This window comes from Macrobrachium nipponense, chromosome 45, assembly GCF_015104395.2.
Source record: "Macrobrachium nipponense isolate FS-2020 chromosome 45, ASM1510439v2, whole genome shotgun sequence".
Lineage (NCBI taxonomy): Eukaryota > Metazoa > Arthropoda > Malacostraca > Decapoda > Palaemonidae > Macrobrachium > Macrobrachium nipponense.
In genome coordinates this window covers 51,749,955-51,769,363 of record NC_061105.1, presented here as the reverse complement: position 1 = coordinate 51,769,363, position 19,409 = coordinate 51,749,955, and the positions used below count along the sequence as shown (strand labels likewise).

Below are 19,409 nucleotides of genomic sequence, written 5' to 3'. Positions count from 1 at the left end.
CGAGGTGCCTGTGTTGCTTGTACTTTTGTTTACAATTAATTTGAAATAGGTGTGTAGGTGGGATGGGTATTTCATTTGTTTTTGGGTTTTCTATAGTTCTCTGACAGATTTATATATAAATATATTTATAGCTTTTTAATTGACTTTTTCCTTTATAATTCCTTTCAATGTTACGGTATCAATAACCTCGTCGTTGCGACTTCAGTAAGAACTAACAAATCAATCAGTCAACTTGCACTGAGCTCCTGCTTACTCCCATAAGCACTCAGCAGTCCTGAGCTCATAGCTTTTCAATTATATTCATCAGAAATTATTTCCAGGTTCATGATGCATGTTCCAGTGTTAACACTTACAACTCCGGTCCCAACAGAAGAAATATGACTCCAAAAAGGCAAAATAATCAATATTTGAAAGGTTTCATTTTGATGAAAAATGCAATAAAAATAGTTTACATAGTTTTCAATACACCTAAAGCATTAAAAGTAGGGTTTTCTTAAGACTGTTGTTGATTTTCAACAATGTTCCGGCTTACAACGATTTTCGGCTTGTGATATGTCTCAAGAACGGATCCCCTGTTGTAAACCAGTGACTGCCTGTACTATCCAGCTCTGTGGGAGAACAGGGAGGTCCCTATCCATTTGGAGTTTTCAAAGGACCTTCCTTTGGATATAAAAGGATGACAAGATCCATTTCATCCACTGACAAGAACGTATTATGTACACATGGACTTTCATTTTGAAGCATACTCACCACTAAAGGTGAAGATGAGCACCAACCAGAGGCAGTATCACAGTAGCCTCTTGACTGGGAAGGAACGACAAGCATTGTATTTAATGCTAGCAACTTTTCTATTTCAATTTATTACATAACTTCATGTCAATGTGGGAATCAGCTATGTAATTACTTCCTAACTTACATTGATAAAAATGACATTTTTATAATAAAATTTTTGTATATATTACAAGGAATTACAGATTCGGAACCCACCCTCCTCCCCGCTGTTGGACATAAAGCATGAACAAGCCGAGCTTTCTGCTTACAGTTGTTCCTATTCTCCTGCTAGTGGGCTGGACTGGTCACCTACAGAATGTTTTGAAGTGTTACCTACAAAATTTTGAATTTAAGCTGCCGTATTAGTGGATCTTATAGCTATGTAATTACTTTGTAAGCATATACAAAAACTTATTTTGTTTTAAAAGTCAATTTTAAGGGTAATGCTTTAATATTACTTTGAAATGATATTGAAGTGTTGTAGATAATAGTTTAAGGTATTCTGTGTAGGATGATAATTTAAGGTATGAGAAGAAATAGATGTACAGTAGACCCCTGTATTCAGGGTGGCTGGGTACCAGACCTCCCTGCGAATAGTTAAAATCGACGAATACTGAAACCCCCTCTGAAAATGCTTAGAACTGCCTATTTTAGTAGTTTAAACAAAAAAACCCCCTAAAAATGCATATATGTAAGTTTTTAAATAGTTATATCACAAAACGTGCATTTAGTCATGAAAATTATATGAAAATACAGTAATTTGTGAATATTTCTCACTGAAAAATACTGTGAATAGGTGAATCTTCTGCGAATAATCTTTGAATAGACAATTCCACGAATCGTGAGTCCGCGATTCATTCGGGGGGGTCAACTTTAGTGCTTGAAATTACAGGTAACTTGAATAGTTTTCTCACTTAGTCGTAAGTCATATATTCTTTAAGAGTAATGTTGTAACATGACTTTGAAATTATTTAAAAGTGTTTTTGATGATCATTTAAGGTATAATCTATATATGATGATAGTATAAGGTATGCATTTGTTGTTTGAAATATTAAGGTGAGTACTAGTCATAAACCTTTTTGGGGGGAGTCAGTTATAAGCATTTTTGGAGGGGGAATGTCTAGTATTAGTGGATTTTACCTATTCGCAAATACCTTGTGTTGACTGTCAACTCTTATTTCAGTGCCCATTAGGATGGATATTTTATCTTGTATTGAGGCTTAAATGGAGATACTGAGCCAATACATATAATTTATCATACTAATTTATATATTTCATTTTCATTAGGGCACTGAATAATCCTGATGGGTTGCAGCACTTGGTCCTCAAGACCTAATTTTCATAATCAGTCAATCAATACATGTTTGTAAAGGTAATCTTTTTTTTTTTCAGGAAAAATGAATCCCTATCAGTATCAAGCACCACCCACAGGCATCGAATTAGTGCCTCGACCTTTGAAAATGAAGCTTACTGTTAGAGCTGTTGGAGCAAATTCTTCATCACATGGAAGGCAACGAACAGTTGGACAGTTACTGGGAGTTATTTTTGGAATATGTCTTGGTTATATTCTTACATCTACAATTAGACACTTCATGTTAAATCCTCACATATGTTTTTCTAAGCACAATATTCCAGTATATGATAATATCAATGAGGCTTTTAGAATAATAAAGCATGATAGAGGTAAAGATACTCACAATAGTGCAAAAAGTTTAGTTTTTGTTGGAGTTATGACTGCAAGTATGTACTTGAACACTCGTGCCAAAGCTGTTTATGAAACATGGGGAAGAGAACTACCAGGAAAGATTGCATTCTTTACCTCAGAAGCATCTGTTTCAGCTGGTGATTTACCAGTCATCAGATTAAAAGGTGTTGACGACTCTTATCCTCCCCAGAAAAAATCATTCATGATGTTGAAATATATTGCCGAGCATTTTAGTGAACACTTTGAATATTTTATGCGTGCTGATGATGATGTTTATGTGAGGTCAGATAAGCTAGAAAGTTTTCTTCGTTCAATTAATAGTTCAAAGCCTCATTTCATTGGACAAGCTGGAAAAGGTAACCAGGATGAATTTGGTCATCTTTCTTTGAAAGATGATGAAAATTTCTGTATGGGAGGACCCGGTGTAATTTTGAGTCGAAGTACACTTTTGAAAGTGGCTCCTCATGTTCGGGATTGCTTGAAAAATTTACGGTCTACTCATGAAGATGTAGAAGTTGGCCGGTGTGTAAGGAAATATGCAGAGGTTCCCTGTACTTGGTCATATGAGGTAGGTCATATAATATTCATTGCTACTGATTAAGCAGTTTTTATACTAGGTGTTCCTATGTAATTACAAACCATTGCCTTTTATGTGGAAGCGTAAAACTTAGTAATCAAATACTAGTTAACTGTTGGTTGGTAGGTAAGTGGATTAGCCCTCCACTCATCTCCCATCGTAGAGTATTTTTTTCTTTTTTATTTTGGTTGCTGTCAAGGATGGAATTCTTGTTGCAGTTATCCCTGACTACCTGATTATTAGGACTTATGGATTTTTCTTGTATGTATTTTGTGTTTTGTATGTTTTTGTAATGGAAGAGAAGGAAACAGAACAACAAAGGTGTGTTGATTGATCTCCACAGCTTTGTTCTTCCCATTGTAGTTCTTGAACCCACAAATTTTCCAGGTAGGGATGTTCAAACTGGTCCCATTTGCAATGGAAGAGACTTGGTAAGAAGTAGAAAAGCATTTGCTTGTGCATCAGGGGAGAAACCCCTCCCCCCACCTTTTGACTCCAAACCCTCCCTATCCCATTGGCTTACTGCTACTTTCATGTTATCTCCTCTTGCTGTTTCCAATGGGAGTGGAGTAAGGTGCAGGTTCGGGGGTCTCCCCATAGGAGGCTGTGAGCTGTGCTTGTGCTTAGCTACCTCATACCCTTGCTACATTGGTTGCTCCTGGGGTAAATGCTTCCATGAAGTACATGCAAAAGATGTGTTCTTCCCTGGATATCCCAGGAATTTATCTTTTGTATCATACTTCTTTTGCATTGCTTAGGCTAAGTTAGAATGTAGGGACTCCTCTGTTACTGTATTGTTTCCTGTTCCCACTAAGGAGCTTCAGCTAACATCATGCTAGAAGGAGATACCCTTTGTGATAATGATCACGTCCTGTTTTAGTGATGACAGTGACCTCTGTCTTTACCAGTTCTCATGCCTTCCTCTTTGTCATCTTCATCAGGCTCTTCCTCCTAATATTTTCTTCCTCTTGCTCCTTGTACAGGAAGAGATATAAGTTTTAGAAGTCCTCTCACAAGAGATCCAATAGGACTAAGTGTGATATGCTAACTTTGGCGTTGTGTAAGATCCAAAGGGTAGAAAATGAAGTTCTGGAAGAAAGGCTCTCATTTTCCTCGCAGATGAGAGTGCCAGCCTTTGGGAAAATTATGTGCCGAGTTGACATGACAGCATTTCCATGCTTCTCCAGGTATGTTTTGCTGAGAGCAGTCTCTTTTTACAAAACAAACCAGTTCTGGCAACCTCCATAGTCTTTCCAAATAGTAAGGTAGAGACTGTGGTAGAGAAAAAACATAATTACAGCCAAGACACCTTAATACAGGTAGTCCCTGGTTATCAGTGGACTTGGTTATTGGCGATTCGATTTTTGTGGGGCTTGTCTAGTGCCAAAAGCCAATTTTCGGTGCCATAATGCACTGATTTCTGGTTATTGGCGCCGTAATAGAGAATTAGCGCCGATGCATACCTAAGAGAGGTGTCCTTACCTGGTTATTGGCTCCATGAGCGAAGTGCCGAAAATCATTTTCATATATTGGCGATTTTCACTTATCAAGCCATCAGAATTGAACCCCCGCTGATAGCTGGGCTGCCTGTACGCTGTATGGTCTTTTAACCCTGGATAGGTATCATTATTTGTGCGGTAGTGTCGAGCTTGACCCTGGCTCAAAAATAAATCATGAAAAATATATTTGTGCATTAATATGTAATTTTTTAATTGCTCTAAATACTTCAAAGAATGCTAAAAACTACTGAAAAGATAAAGAATACCCATCTACAAATTAACTATTTATTACAAATAAATAAAAAAAATGTACAAAAAACTTTACAAAAATACATATATACTACATAAAAAATTTAAAGAATCCTTACTTAACATTATGTGACTGCCAGAAAGGAGATCATAATCTGAAATGAGAAATAAGGGTAAGTTTTTTGGCCAAAAAATTGTCAAAATTTAACGTTCTATTTTTTTTTGTAGTTAAATGAAATATTTTTTTCATAGAATAAACTTATATTATCCTAGGATGGAAATACATAAAAAAAATCTGCGCTAAGATGTAATTTACTGTTATATCAGGGGCCAGATCTAAAGATAATTTTTTCACTTATTTTCGCCATGAAAATTTCTTATAAAAATCGTTGTAACTGTTATTAGATATGATATTTATGCATGAAAATATACCTAAATATCACAAATTCTATAGAAAACAAGAATATAGAGATATGCCAACTTACCTTTCGGGTATGTCCACAAAATGCCCCCAGACCACACCAACTCCGATGGCCAAATCTGCCACCTGAAATGGAGGAAGGGTACATCTACTTCAAGGTGTTCTTTACTTATCTAATTATTCGTGGATTTGCATAAAACTTGTATGGAGGCTTGCTGGATGGTTGAAAATTATTTTTAAGCTATAAAATTTTAATTCTGACCAAAAAAATTGATTTGAAAAGGAAATAAATGATGTATATTTTCTAACACTGATTCCAATCTATGGCCATGGCGTCTGTGGCATAAGCCAGAGGGTCCAGGTTGGGAGCCACATAGCATGGGAGCTTGTGGTTCGATTGTGATGCGAAAAGATCCACCTGGAGGCCTGGGACCCTTTGGCATATCCACTGGAATGAGCGCCTGTCCAAAGACCATTTGATTCTAGAGGAACTGAACGAGACAGAGCGTCTGCTATCAGATGAGTGGAGGATAGATGCCATTTGTGCTTGTCCGCTAATGAAAATATGGCTATCATGACATGGTTCACATGACTTGATTTGGATCCTCCCCTGTTGATGCAGTGTACTACTACTGCACTGTCCAGTACCAGTTTGATATGAGAGTTCTTGGCTGGTAGGAGCCTCTTTAATGTGAGGAACACTGCCATGGCTTCTAATACATTTATGTGAAGCTGGCGGAACTGAGGGGACCAAGTTCCTTGTACTTTCTTGTATTGGGAGTATCCTCCCCACCGCTTAGGGAAGCGTCCGTGTGGATAACCAACGCGGGGGGGGGGAATTGGAGAGGAACAGACTTTGGACAGATTCTTGATCTCCGCCCAGGGGCGGAGTCGCTTGCAGAGAATCGGCGGAATGGCTGACAACTTGTCTCAAGACTTGTTGTTTGCTCTCGAGCGCCAGACCCGATTTATGTCTTTCAGCTTTGCCTTCAGTAGAACATCTGTCACTGATGCGAACTGCAGAGAACCTAGGATTCTTTCCTGGTTTCTCCTTGATGCTTTCTTGCATTTGAGGAATTGCCTTGTAGTTTTGGCTATTTCTTTCCTTTTGTCCGACGGAATTGACAGAGTATGGGAGCTTAAGTCCCATTGAATGCCTAGCCATTGGAAGCGGGTGTCCGGCGTTAGCCTGGACTTGGACCTGTTTATTTGGAACCCCAGATGTTCCAGAAATTGGATTACTATGGCTGTAGCTTTTTGGCATTCTTCGACGGTTGTTGCCCAAACAAGCCAGTCATCCAGATACGCTACTACCATTATCCCTTGAGATCTTAGTTGTTGAACTACTGACTCCGCCACTTTTGTGAATACTCTGGGGACCACGTTCAACCCGAAGGGCATCACTTTGAATGAGAATGCCTGGTTCCCCAGCCTGAAGCCTAGGTATGGACGGAAGTGTCTTGCTACTGGGATATGATAGTATACATCTGTAAGATCGATAGAGGTGGTGACAGCCCCACGGGGAAGTAAGGTCTGCACCTGCGATATAGTCAGCATTTTGAACTTGTCGCAACGAATGAATAAGTTTAGACGGGATAAGTCTAAGATTATTCTTCGTTTGGTTGAGCCTTTCTTTGGCACGCTGAACAAGCGACTTTGAAACTTTAAATGCTTGACTTTTGATACTACCCCTTTCTGAAGTAGTTCTTCGGCATACTCTGTCAGTTCTGTGTTGGATAGAGGAACAGTCTCCCTCCTACCTGAGGGTTCTCACTGACTTGGGGCAGTTCGAGACCCACGTCCGCCTCGTAAGTGCTTGCCTCTAATGAGGGCTCTTCCGCCACCTCTTTGACGAAACGAACCCCTAGCCCTGCTTCCTCTTCCAAACTTGTTAAAGGTTTGGAATGCCTGACCTTCGAAGACCAGATTGAAGGCCGGTGAGACAGCAAACGAGGTAGAGGGTTGGCTCTGAGGTGTCAGGAAGAGAATAGGTTGAGCCTGGTTCTTCGAGGTGGAAGGTTGTACCACCTGGGAGACCGGTACTGCCTGGACCATTTGTTGTTGTTGGGAAGCTTGATAGGGAGTAAACTTCCTCGGCTTCTTCAACTTCTTAGCAGATGTAGAAGAAGTTTCAGGCTTCCTCTTAGCTGAAAGGCCCCAACGGACCTTAAGGCTTTGGTTCAGCCTTGTAGCTTCATGATGAACCTCACCATGTAGCTTCATGATGAACCTCGTTAACCAGGTCTTCTGGAAAGAGGTCAGCACCCCAGATAGGAGCGGCGAGCAGTTTATTAGGCTCGTGGCGAATAGTCGCCTCTTGCAGCACATGTTTTCTGCAATTCCGTCGTGCGACCACGAAGTCGTATAGGTCGCACTGTACGGTATGAGTCTGTGCCTTGGCTAGCAGTTTGAACAGAGGTTCCGTGCCATATGTTATCGCGGCAACCTCTGTCATAACCAGGGCATTTAGTGTCCTCCCTGGCCTAGACCTGGCATCAAATTCCGCCTGAATCAGATTGTCAGGTAGCCTAGGGAGCCTCTCGCTAAACTGTACTATTGCACAGTCCGGCTTGAGTTTGCCTACCATGAACGTGGATGGTAGGTCCGTCCAAAGGTCTTCAGCGCTAGGAAGCAAAAGGGAAGTTGGCTCGGTTTCCCGAAGCTGCGGCATAGGCTCGTCCTTCATGGCGTCCTGGAGAGTCAGCTCTGCTAACTTTGTGGTGAACGGAGTAGGAGTCTCTCCATCCGCCACAAAGATGGTAAAAGGACTCTTAAACGCCTGGAGCTTGGTGTTCCGCAGTCCCAGTCGTCCAAGCTCCTCAGCCACTCCCTTTGGGCCTGATCCCGGCTGTAGTTGACAGTTTCCTTTGGGATCCTGTCCTCCCTCCTCATCGCCGTCTCTGTAAGACGGGCGTAACCCATGAATGGAGGTTGCAGATTGGTGGGGTGGAACTCGAAGTCCTCTATTCTTCGAGTGCCGCAGCCCTGTAGTGTCAGCATACCGTCCTTAAACGGAGCGTACACTGCTACTCTCCATGGGTGGTTTGGAGTGAAGGGAGGTAGAGATTCGTAGTCTGGCATAGGCTGGACTGCCATAGCAGGCTGTGAGAGGACTGTAGTAGTGCTCTCTCTAAGACCCGCCATGAGATTCTCTTGATTGGTCAGCCTTTCCGAAATATTTCGAATGGACTGACCAGATTCCTCGAAGGATGTCGAGATGTGTGACAACATCTGTTCGAATTTATCCTGTACCAACTTCCCAACTAGACTGCCCATCTGCTGTATAATGTTTGCAGCAAATGTGTCTGTGTTGAAAGGTGCCGAGTCCTTAGACACTGTAGGTGTTTTTGGGCGTGCCCCGGTAGAGGTTGAAGGCTCAGGATTAACAGAGGCCTGGGCCTTATCCTTTGAGGATTTGCCTTTCGACCCTTTCGAGTATGAAGACGAAGATGACTTAGTTTTCTCTGCTCCGGGGTGGTGAGCCGAAGACTTATGAGACTCAGAAGACGTGGTCTTTTTAGACGTTGTCTTCTCCAGGGTCTTCAATTCTCGCTTCCCCTTTACTTTGGGGATAGCTTGAGTGGACTTCGGCCTGACCGAAATCTCACTCTCTGAAAATCCTTGGAAGGAAGTAGAAGAGTGTACAGGAAAAGAAGAAGATCCAGAAGGACCCAAGGGAAGCCCTTGGGCCCCCAACAAACCTGCCTCAACAAACATACCACCTGGATCACCTACCGCCATTGGTTCCAGGTTGAGGTCTAAGGTAGCCACGTCGTCTGCCAATTCGGGGTTGCTCTGGGCCGCCAGCGCCTGGGCCACCTGAACTTGAATGGACGAGATGTACGGGGCCGCCGCTGCTGGGTCGACGTATGGAGTAGCCTTGGCTCCAGGGAAGAGGCGGAGAGCCATACTCTTATCCAAGATGTATGGCTGCCCCTTGGTGACATTTTTCCCGAAGCCGCCGACCCAGGCCTTCAGGGTGGCCGCTGCGGCGTCCTTCACGGCGGAGGCCTGGAAGAGAGGGTTATTGTAAACCTTAGGGAAGGCTAAAGATTGGTCAACACATAATTCAAGATTTCATTATATCTTTTATGTACATTTATATATTTCAATTATATGGCGGATAGAATCCGGTATAAACTTACACCGGAGGTAAATTGCTTGACTAATTCGTAGCATATCGAGCATGCTTAGTGGTGCCATACCGCTGAATCCCCAAAGCGGATGGCGCAGACGGTCCTGGAGTATGGCATTACAGCCGGACTCCTGGCAGTTGGTAGCCTGTAAGTGGACAGATACATGAGTATCAACACTAGTTAACGGGACTAGCCCGTTAAGATATAATACTCCGCTATATGCCGGAGCGGAGAATTATGTGTTAACCTTCTCCTGTTCTCTTGAGAGTCTTTAGGTCAGGTATGCTAGTAGAAAGTTCCGGTACGCCGGAGAAGGAGTTTCACCAAACTAGCAACCAGCCTCAACGCCGGGGTGGGTACAAGTACGGCGGGGAGCAACAAGAGAAAGTTAACCTAATAGTAAAATATAACCAAGGAGGAGCGTAGCTCCGCCGTAGAAAAACTCGCAAGCCGAAGGAGAACCCGGTTGGTGAGTAGGTACTCCGCCAGCTAGCAGAATTCAGCATGAAAATACAAAATTAAAATCAAAATAATTCAAAACAATAAATCAAGAAGAAGCATGTATAGGAGCTCTTCTCCGTCATCCCCCCAAGGATGCAGCTGGCGGAACCAGCCGAGCCTGCCGCTGGCACGGTGGGTAAGTAGGAGGTGACCGGGGTAGGAGAGAGAGCGAGAGGAACCCTAGGGTTTCTGAGTACGGACGAGCCAGATGGCCAATCTGACCCGAGCGCACCCAGGCCCCCCGTGGAACCCAAGAAGAGAACGGTATGAAAGACATATACAAGGTACCCTCCCCCACACGAAACTCCCGTATCCCCTCCGAGAAGAGAGAAGGAGGGGAGAGAGCCCGGGTGTTGCCACGGCAACGTGAGCGAGCGGTACGTGCCTCCCCGACTCCCGTAGGGGAAGGGGAGGAAGGGAGGGTGACTGAGCCGGTCGCTCAGTGCGATTGCCTGGCCCACCGTGAACGTGGTAGGACCACGTGGACGGTAGGCCCGACGAAAGAGATAGCCTAGGCTACCTCTAACCGTCTCTACATAAAATAAAAAATACATAATATAATAGAAAAGAAGGGAATCAAAAGTAAAAGAGAAAGAAATGTCCTAGAGAGGCTAGGCTAACCGACCCGGGAGGGAGGGCGCCTAACCACTCGGGAGCTGGACTCTGCCGGTATGTAGGAACGGAGGGCAATTGCCAGGGTGGTAGGACTAAAAAGAAAAGGACATACGTCCTAAATGCCTAACAAACCTAGACATAGGCACATGCATGCATGAACACTGAGCTAAGGTAATAAGGCATGAGCTCAATCGAGCTGGATTCCCATAAAATCAAATAAAATCAATAGCAAAATCTTGCACGGCACAAAAACATAAAATAAATACTGCACAGAAACAGCTACTTTGGTATGGGAGACTGAAGGAGCTGAATAAGAATAACACGAGGCGAGCCGGGTAGGCGAGCCTGTAGCCATGTCGCGGAGGGCACCGTCATATAACCTAAATAAAAGTGGTAAAACGGGCCCTAACTGGCTAAAATTACGTGAAACACTTAGGCAGTACTTAACTTAGTTGCAGCAATAGCTTGGCGCTCCATCACTAATGGTAATCCAAAAAGTCAAGCGAAATAACACAGCAAAGGAAAAACACGTGCGTGCTAGATTCTGCTAACAGAAAGGATGGCCGCTAGAGGCGCTGGTGTTGGCGTGGGAGCGCTGGTAGTAGTAGTTGCTGGCGCGGGCTGTGTATCAGCTCTCTCTAGCAGGGGGATTTTGTGAAGGAGAGATCTAAATGACAAGAGGCCCGTGGTAGTGGTTTCACTCGCCCCAGAAACCATACCGGCACCCTCTTTTTATTTAGGGTGAGCGAGTCAGAATGTTCTGACATCCCATTTTGGTTTTTTCTCTGGTAATGTTAGCATTATTTACCTTAGAAATATGAACTAAAAGGATATTTCACAAAGCGACACGGGCTGAGCCCAGAAAAGGGATTTTGACGTAAGAAAAATCTATTTCTGGGTGAAGGACCTGTGTCGCCCAGTGAAATAGGTTCCTTTAGCACTATTTCTAAGGTAAAATATTGTTATAATACCAGAGAACAGCTAAATTGGAAATGCCAGATTATTCTGGCTCGCTTACCTTTATTAAAAAGGTGTCGGTATGGTTTCTGGGGTGAGTGAAACCACTACCACAGGTCCTTTTCCATTTAGTCTCTTCCTACATCAAAAAACCTCAAAAAGAGAGGAGCCGACCTAAGGCTTACTACCTACTACCGTGTAGGTAGCGCCTCTGCTGCCATCCCTGCAGATAGCACCCAAGCTTGGTTTACACAAGGGGGGGAAAAAAGATAAGGGTGGGATTTCACTGGGCGACACGGGTCCTTCACCCAGAAATAGATTTTTCCTATGTCAAAATCCCTTTTCTGGGCTTGGCCCGTGTCGCTCCGTGAAATAGTACCAGAGAAAATACCAAGCGTAGGAAAAAGGAAAAACATAAAATACTTCCAAAGGGCAAATGAAAAACAATTAAGGTTAGTTCATTATAATCTAGATTAAGTTACAAACTGGTAACATTAAGACTAAATAACCTTAAAACTATCATAAAATATAAAACACCATAGTAAATACACATTTAGATGGAAGTTTCTTATGAACTAATAATATGTACAATATGTTACATCCAAGGACCAGTACGGCTGTGACGTAACTGGGCTAAGGCAAGAATGCTAATGAGGCCGGTAGGAAGGAGAAGGCAAAGGAGAGACATAAGCTAGACTACTGACTACTATCTCCGGCTGTATCGGGGGAAACTGTGTTTTCCGCCGCTACCGCCGGGTACTTAAGGGCTTCCAAGGACTTAAGATAATGGCTTTTGAATACTGTCGGAGATTTCCAGCCAGTGTACTTCTTCAGATCTTCAAATTTCATATGTTGGAAAAAGTTTATTGAGGTAGCTATAGCCCGAATATCATGTACCTGTGGGAAGGGTTGGCTTGTTTGATAAAATATAAAATTTGTTGCCTAATAGCTTTTAGGAAAATAGTGCCACCTTTTTCTCTAATAAATAGAGGTCCAGAAGATTTCAAAGTTGTCCTGTCTAAGTAAGCTTTCAATGAAGTGACTGGGCATAGGGATGGGTCCTGTGGAAGCGGAATAATTTTCCAAGGGGCCCACCTATCTAATGGATCCTCAATTTTGGCAGGAAATTGTCGATCTGGAGAAAGTAATACTTCCCCTGAAGGGAAAAATTCTATATGACCTGGGTCTCTAGATAAGGCCGACAGTTCTGAAATTCTAGCTCCTGAGGCTAAGCTTATGAGGAATAGTGTTTTCCTCAATAGGGCTAGATAGTCGCACAAGGTATTGTTAGTATCTGAGGCCAACTTAAGAATATCATTTAAGAACCAGGACACTGACTCGGGCCGCTCAGTAGGTCTGAGCCTGGCGCAAGGCCTGGGGATAGAGATAAAGTATGAATCCATTAGATCTATCTTGAAACCGAATTGGAAAATCTTTTTCAGAGCCGATTTGGTAGTAGTGATGGTACTAGCTGCCAAACCTTTTTCAAATAATGATCTGAAAAAGGAGATTGCAAGATTTGTGTTCATGGTTTGTGCATTAAACTCGTTCAGGAAAGCAGCCAGTTTTTTAACTGCTGAATCATATTGATGAAGGGTTGATTCACATTTATCAGATTCTAAGAACATGATGTTCTGAGGATCGATATCAGCATCCCTCTGAGCTGCAAACTTCATGAAGTCCATAAAGTTAGGGCTTTCTGAATTCCTGAGGAAGCGAACACAGTCCGCGTTTGCACTAGCTGTGACAGCTTGTGGTTGGGAATCCGTTGAGGGCGGAGCCCCAACTCCAGAAGAAGAGGGAACCAATTGCTCTTGGGCCAATTGGGAGCTCTCAGAGCAATGTGACCCTTGAATGTCCTGAGCTTGTTCAGAACTTTCAGGAGAAGATTCACCGGAGGAAAAAGGTAAATCTTGTTCCATTGATTCCAATCTATAGCCAACGCGTCCATGGCATAAGCCAGAGGGTCCAGGTTGGGGGCCACATAACAAGGGAGTTTGTGGTTCAACTCCGTGGCAAAGAGATCCACCTGAAGACCCGGTACTAGCTGACATACCCAACTGAATGACTCCTTGTCCAGAGACTACTCGGACTCCAGTGGGACTGAGCGTGATAGCGCATCCGCCACCACGTTCCTTATTCCGGCAAGGTGAGTGGCTGATAGGTGCCACTTGTTCTTGCCTGCTAGCGAGAAGATGGCTATCATGACATGGTTCACGTGGCTTGATTTGGAACCTCCCCTACTGATGCAGTGTACTACCACTGCGCTGTCGAGCACCAGCTTGATATGAGATTTCTTGGCTGGGCGAATCTTCTTCAGGGTGAGGAATACCGCCATGGCTTCCAGCACATTTATATGAAGCTGGCGGAATTGAAGGGACCATGTTCCTTGTACCTTCTTGTACTGTGAGTACCCTCCCCAACCTGTTAGTGATGCATCTGTGTGGATCGCTAAGGCCGGCGGAGGGAATTGTAGGGGAATTGTCTTTGCCAAATTCTTGACCTCTGCCCATGGACGAAGACGTTTCCGCAAGATCGCCGGAATCGGAGCTAACCTGTCCCGGAACCTTTTGTTTGCTTTTGAACGCCAAACCCGGTTTAAATCTCTCAGTTTGGCTTTCAACAGGACGTCCGTCACCGAAGCGAATTGTAGAGAACCTAAGATTCTTTCTTGGTTTCTCCGGGATGTCTGTTTGCATTTTTGAAATTGTCTGGTTGCCTTGGCTATTTCTCTCCTTTTCAACGGCGGAATTGATAGAGTGTGCGAATCCAAATTCCAACGAATTCCCAGCCACTGGAAACGGGACGCCTGGGTTAGCCAGGACTTTGTCCTGTTTATCTGGAATCCTAGGTATTCTAGAAAACGGATGACCGTGGCAGTTGCTTTGCAACAATCTTCGATGCTTGAGGCCCACACGAGCCAATCATCCAGATAGGCTACTACCATGATTCCCTGAGACCTTAGTTCCTGGACTACCGTATCCTCCAACTTTGTAAATATCCTGGGTGCTATGTTGAGCCCGAAGGGCATTACCTTGAAGGAGTAGGCTTTGTTCCCTAACTTGAAGCCTAGGAACGGGCGGAAGTGTCTTGCTATCGGGACATGATAGTAGGCGTCTGTAAGATCTATAGAGGTGGTGACGGGCAAGTAAGGTCCGCACCTGTGAAATGGTCAGCATCTTGAACTTGTCGCAATGAATGAATAAATTTAGACGGGATAAGTCTAAGATTACTCTTCGTTTGTCCGAGTCTTTCTTTGGCATGCTGAACAAGCGACCTTGAAATTTTAAATGTTTGACTCTTGACACTTCCTTTTTGAAGGAGATCGCGGGAATACTCTATCAACTCCACCCCAGACCTTTGGACACAATACTTTGGGCCCAATTGCTGAACCTCCAACGATGACGAAAGAGGTACAGCCTCCCTCCTACCTTGGGGTTCTCATTGGGTTGCTGATGGACGGCCTCCACGTCCTCCGCGTGAACCCCTGCCTCTGCTGGTAGCCCTTCCGCCGCCTCGTTGACGAAAGGCGCCTCTAGCTCTGCTGCCCCTACCGAACCTATTGAAGGCCTGAAATGCCTGGCTTTCAAAGGTTGGGTTAAAGGCTGGGGAGACAGCAAAGGAGGTTGACACCTGCGGATGTTGGGACTGAGTCAACAGCACAAACTGCTGTTTGGGTTGGCTCTTAGAGGTAGAGGGTTGGGGAACCGGTACTGCCTGAACCAAAGCTTGCTGCTGCGGTGCCTGGAAGGGCTGGAACTTCCTAGGCTTTTTCTTTCCTCTGGGATTCGATGTGGAAGACTCCGATTTTCTCTTGGAGACTAATCCCCACCGAACCCTCCGGCTTTGGTTCAACCTAGCAGCCTCATGTTGCACCTCGTTTACCGCTGAGGCTGGGAAGAGATCCGCCCCTCATATAGAAGAAGCCAGGAGTTTGTTGGGTTCGTGCCTGATCGTTGATTCTGCTAGGACATGCTTCCTGCAGTTCCTCCTAGCCACAACAAAATCTTATAAGTCACATTGCATACTTAGCAATTGTGCCTTAGCAATGATCTGGAACAACGGCTCTTGTGCATAGACAAGAGCCGCTGTCTCTGTCATGACTAGACCGTCGAGGGACCTCGCAAGCCGTGTCCTAGCGTCGAATTCCGTCTGGATGAGCCCATCAGACAGCCTGGGTAGTCTCTCACTAAAGAGAGAGATGGCACAGTCAGGTTTGAGTTTGCCAACTGAGAAGGTGGCTGGGAGGTCTACCCATTTGTCATCTGTTCCGGGAAGTAGCAGAGATGTTGGTTCCGTCTCCCGGAGCTATGGCATAGGCTCATCTCTCATTGCAGTTTGCAGAGTGAGTTCTGCCACTTTAGATGTGAACGGGATTGGGGTTTCCGCGTCCACGGTGAAAATTGTGAATGGACTCCTGAAGGCCGTAACCTTTGTGTTAACACACTGCCATTCATCGAGGTTACAGATCCAAGCCTGTTGTGCCTGGTCTCGAGAGAGGATGACCGTCACTTTCGGGACCTTGTCCTCCCTTATCAAGGCAGATTCCGTAAGACGGACATAGCCTATGAAAGGGGCTTGCAACCCTGGTGGGTGGAACTCGAAGTCCTCAATCCTTCAAGTTCCGCAGCCCTCAATCGTAAGCATGCTGTTTACGAAAGGTGCATAGTTAGCTACCCTCCATGGGTTGCTTGGGTGGAAGGGAGGGAGAGTGGAGGAGTCCGGCATAAACTGGCCTTGGGGTACTTGGCTGGCTTGTTGAAGCCCCGACGCTACGCCTTGTTGGAGACCTGCGACTATGGTCTCCTGAGTGACCAGCCTTTCTAAGATTTCTTGAAACTTGGTATTGACCAAGTTTCCTACCATGTTCCCCATTTGTTGCATCATATTGGATGCGAATGCTTCCTGGTCGAAGGAGGGGGGCTGTGGTCTCTCCTTGAATACTTTCGGTATCGCACCTTTAGAGGTGGATGCCACAGGGTCGGAAGAGGAAGAGTGGGCTCTTTCCTTGGAAGACTTGGTCTTCAACCCCTTGGAGAGAGACCCATGTTTGATTTTGTCCGCTCCGAGATGGTGAGCTGGAGTTTTACGGACTTGGCTGGTGCTTGATTTTCTAGGAAGGGGCTTTGGCAGCGATTTAGAGTCACGCTTGCCCTTGACTTTAGGGATCGCCGAGAGGGATTTTGACCTAAATGCCGGAAATCCCCCGGAGAATCCCTGGAAGGAAGTAGAAGAGGAAGGAGAAGAAGGTCTAGACGTGCTCAAGGGGAGGCCTTGAGCACCTACAAAGCTTGCCTCACTAGCCTCCTTACCGTTGCCCATGCCGTCCACAGTCATGGGCTCGACATCCAGATCGAGTGCCGCGACCTCCTCTGTGACCTCCTGCGCCGAAGCCTCCTCTGGGTGTTGGGACACCGCGGCTTGAATAGAAGCTATGAGAGGAGCTGCTACTTCGGGGTCTACGTAGCCGGTGTTCCTCCCCCCGGGGAAGATCAAAGTAGCCATCTCTTGGGAGAGGATGTATGGCCTTGCCTTGGCTACATTCTGCCCGAAGCCGCCCACCCATACCTTGAGGGTGGAGAGAGCATCATCCCAAACAGACTGGGCTCCCATGGGAGTAAGAGAAGGTTAGTGTTAAACTTAAACTTATCTCTTATTATTATAACTTAACTTAGGAGGCATATGTTTGACATATATGTTACAGTGGTCCACCCTGTATCTCTATGTACACGCCGGAGAGTCACTTACATCAGAGCAGACTCGTTCCACGAGATCGTAGCAGGTGATACAGTTCTCGTGATGCCACACTACTGAACCTTCTAGTTGGACTGCACAGGTGGTGTGGGTCCGGCAGACATCGTGCCCACAGGGATCCTGGAGGACGGCGTTGCAGCCGGTTTCCATACAATGGGTGGCCTGTAAATGAAATGATACATGAGTACCATTGTTAACCGTTCGGACAATGTCCGTGGTTGATATGTCATAACACCGGAGTGTTCCGGGGTTGTAAAATTATCCCTGTCTCAGCCTCCTCTTGCCATGCACCATGCTGGAGAAACCGGTAGAGCTAGTAGCAAGTAGTTAACCGTATTTCCGGTGACACAGGAGAACAGAAAACAACTGAAGCGGGGTAGCTACTACTATATTGCCATACACCGGAGAAGGAGTAGTCCAAGCAGGTAACGGGTGTCGAGATGGGAGAGATCGGGTGAGGCGGCGGAGCTTGGTAACTCCGCCATAAGACTTAAACTAAGAGGGAGGGGTAGCTCCTGAAGAAGCATGTTGGCTTCAAGGTTAAACTAAGACAAATACATAAAAGAATATAAGGTGATAAATGAAATAATGTAAGCCCGCTGGAGGCCGGAGTCTCCGAATAGTCATCACCCACAAGGAGTCCGGCTATGCCGGAATCCTGTTCCGCCAGAGCGGGTGGGAGGGATGACTGATGGCAAGGATATGGCCCAGGGAGCCGAGGGAAGCCGAGCTCATCCGAGCCTGGTGGCCTGCCGAGGCTGGAATGAGAACGGCTGAGTAGCGCCACCCGCACACCATGGGTCCCTGTGGGGGCCTCCCTCCATCCCCGAGGTGGAACTCGGATCGGCTGTCAGCGACAACGTGAGCGAGATATCACCCACCTGGGTGGGAGATGTTGAGGGGGGGGTGGGGGTGTGGTAGCGAGGTGGCTACTACGTGATCGCCTGGAGCTTTCACGGTTGGGTGCGGACACCCATGAGGTGAAGAAGGCCAGACGAAAGGAAGGCTATAGGCCAACCGAAGCCGACTCACTGATATGAGATAAAATAAAACGGAAACTAAAGAATACACTGGGGGAAATGAAATAAAATGAGGCGAAGAGAAAGAGGAATGTCGTGGAGGACTAGGCAGGACCAACCGGGAAGGGTGGTCAAGACCTGGAAACTCGGAGCAGCTGGCTTAGTGTTGTGACGAATAAACGCGGGACAGGTGGCCAGGGTAGGCTAGGACCAAAAGGAGGACTAGCATAATTCTCACAGAGCCTAACAAGGTAACCTAACCAAAAGGGAACATGCATGCATGAAAAGTGGTTCGGTAGGGTCCCGAAAGGCTACAAAACGGGAACACGTGCTCGGTAAATTCCCCCGTGTAGAGACAATATCGTCAACAATGCATCACCAAAAATAATATAACAACTAATGACATAACAATACTGATATAATAATTCGAGCTCACTTGGTATGGGAGACCACGTGAGACACGAAACGAGGAGACACAAAGGAGCACGCTGCTATGGCGGCTCAGGGCCGGCGCCACGTGGATCGTCGACTCATAAAAACCTAAATAATTTGGTTAAACCTGCCAAGGGCGACCCCTAAATAGTGTTAACTATAATAGCAGTACTTAACTTGGATGCAGAAGCAGATTGACGATCCATGTTGAAATAAAAATTCCAAAAAAGCGATAAACACAACACAGCAAAATAAAATGCTTGTGCAGCGTAGTAGTGCTATCAAAGGAATGACGGCAGAGGCGCTACCTACACGGTAGTAGGTAGTGAGCCTTAGGTCGGCTCCTCTCTTTTTGAGGTTTTTTGATGTAGGAAGAAGCTAAATGGAAAAGGACCTGTGGTAGTGATTTCACTCGCCCCAGAAACCGTACCGACACCTTTTTAATAAAGGTGAGCGAGCCAGAATAATCTGGCATTTCCAATTTAGCTGTTCTCTGGTATTATAACAATATTTTACCTTAGAAATAGTGCTAAAGGAACCTATTTCACGGAGCGACACGGGCCAAGCCCAGAAAAACCAAAATTTTAAACTGAAAATTAACAAAATAAAAATTCAGATAACTTTGGAATCTCATTTTCGAGTCACTACACCAGGATAGAGTGTAAGAGGTGCAGCAGTTTCCGCTCCCGATAGATCGATCTTCACGCCCTTTGTCCATCTCTGATGGGGGTAAGACCTCCCACCACACTGAGGTACTAACCTCACCTCTTCCG

The 19,409-nt window shown here is 45.2% G+C and overlaps 1 protein-coding gene across 1 annotated transcript in view; it reads left to right on the top strand.

Moving 5' to 3' along the window:
- Positions 1-2,167: 2,167 nt before the first annotated feature.
- LOC135214166 (chondroitin sulfate synthase 1-like) overlaps positions 2,168-19,409 on the top strand; it is a 53,177-nt gene continuing 35,935 nt past the window's right edge. Inside the window, exon 1 of the mRNA XM_064248237.1 lies at positions 2,168-3,044. Coding sequence (XP_064104307.1) covers positions 2,169-3,044 — 876 coding nt within the window. The 5' untranslated portion in view covers position 2,168. The remainder of the gene's footprint in view (positions 3,045-19,409) is intronic.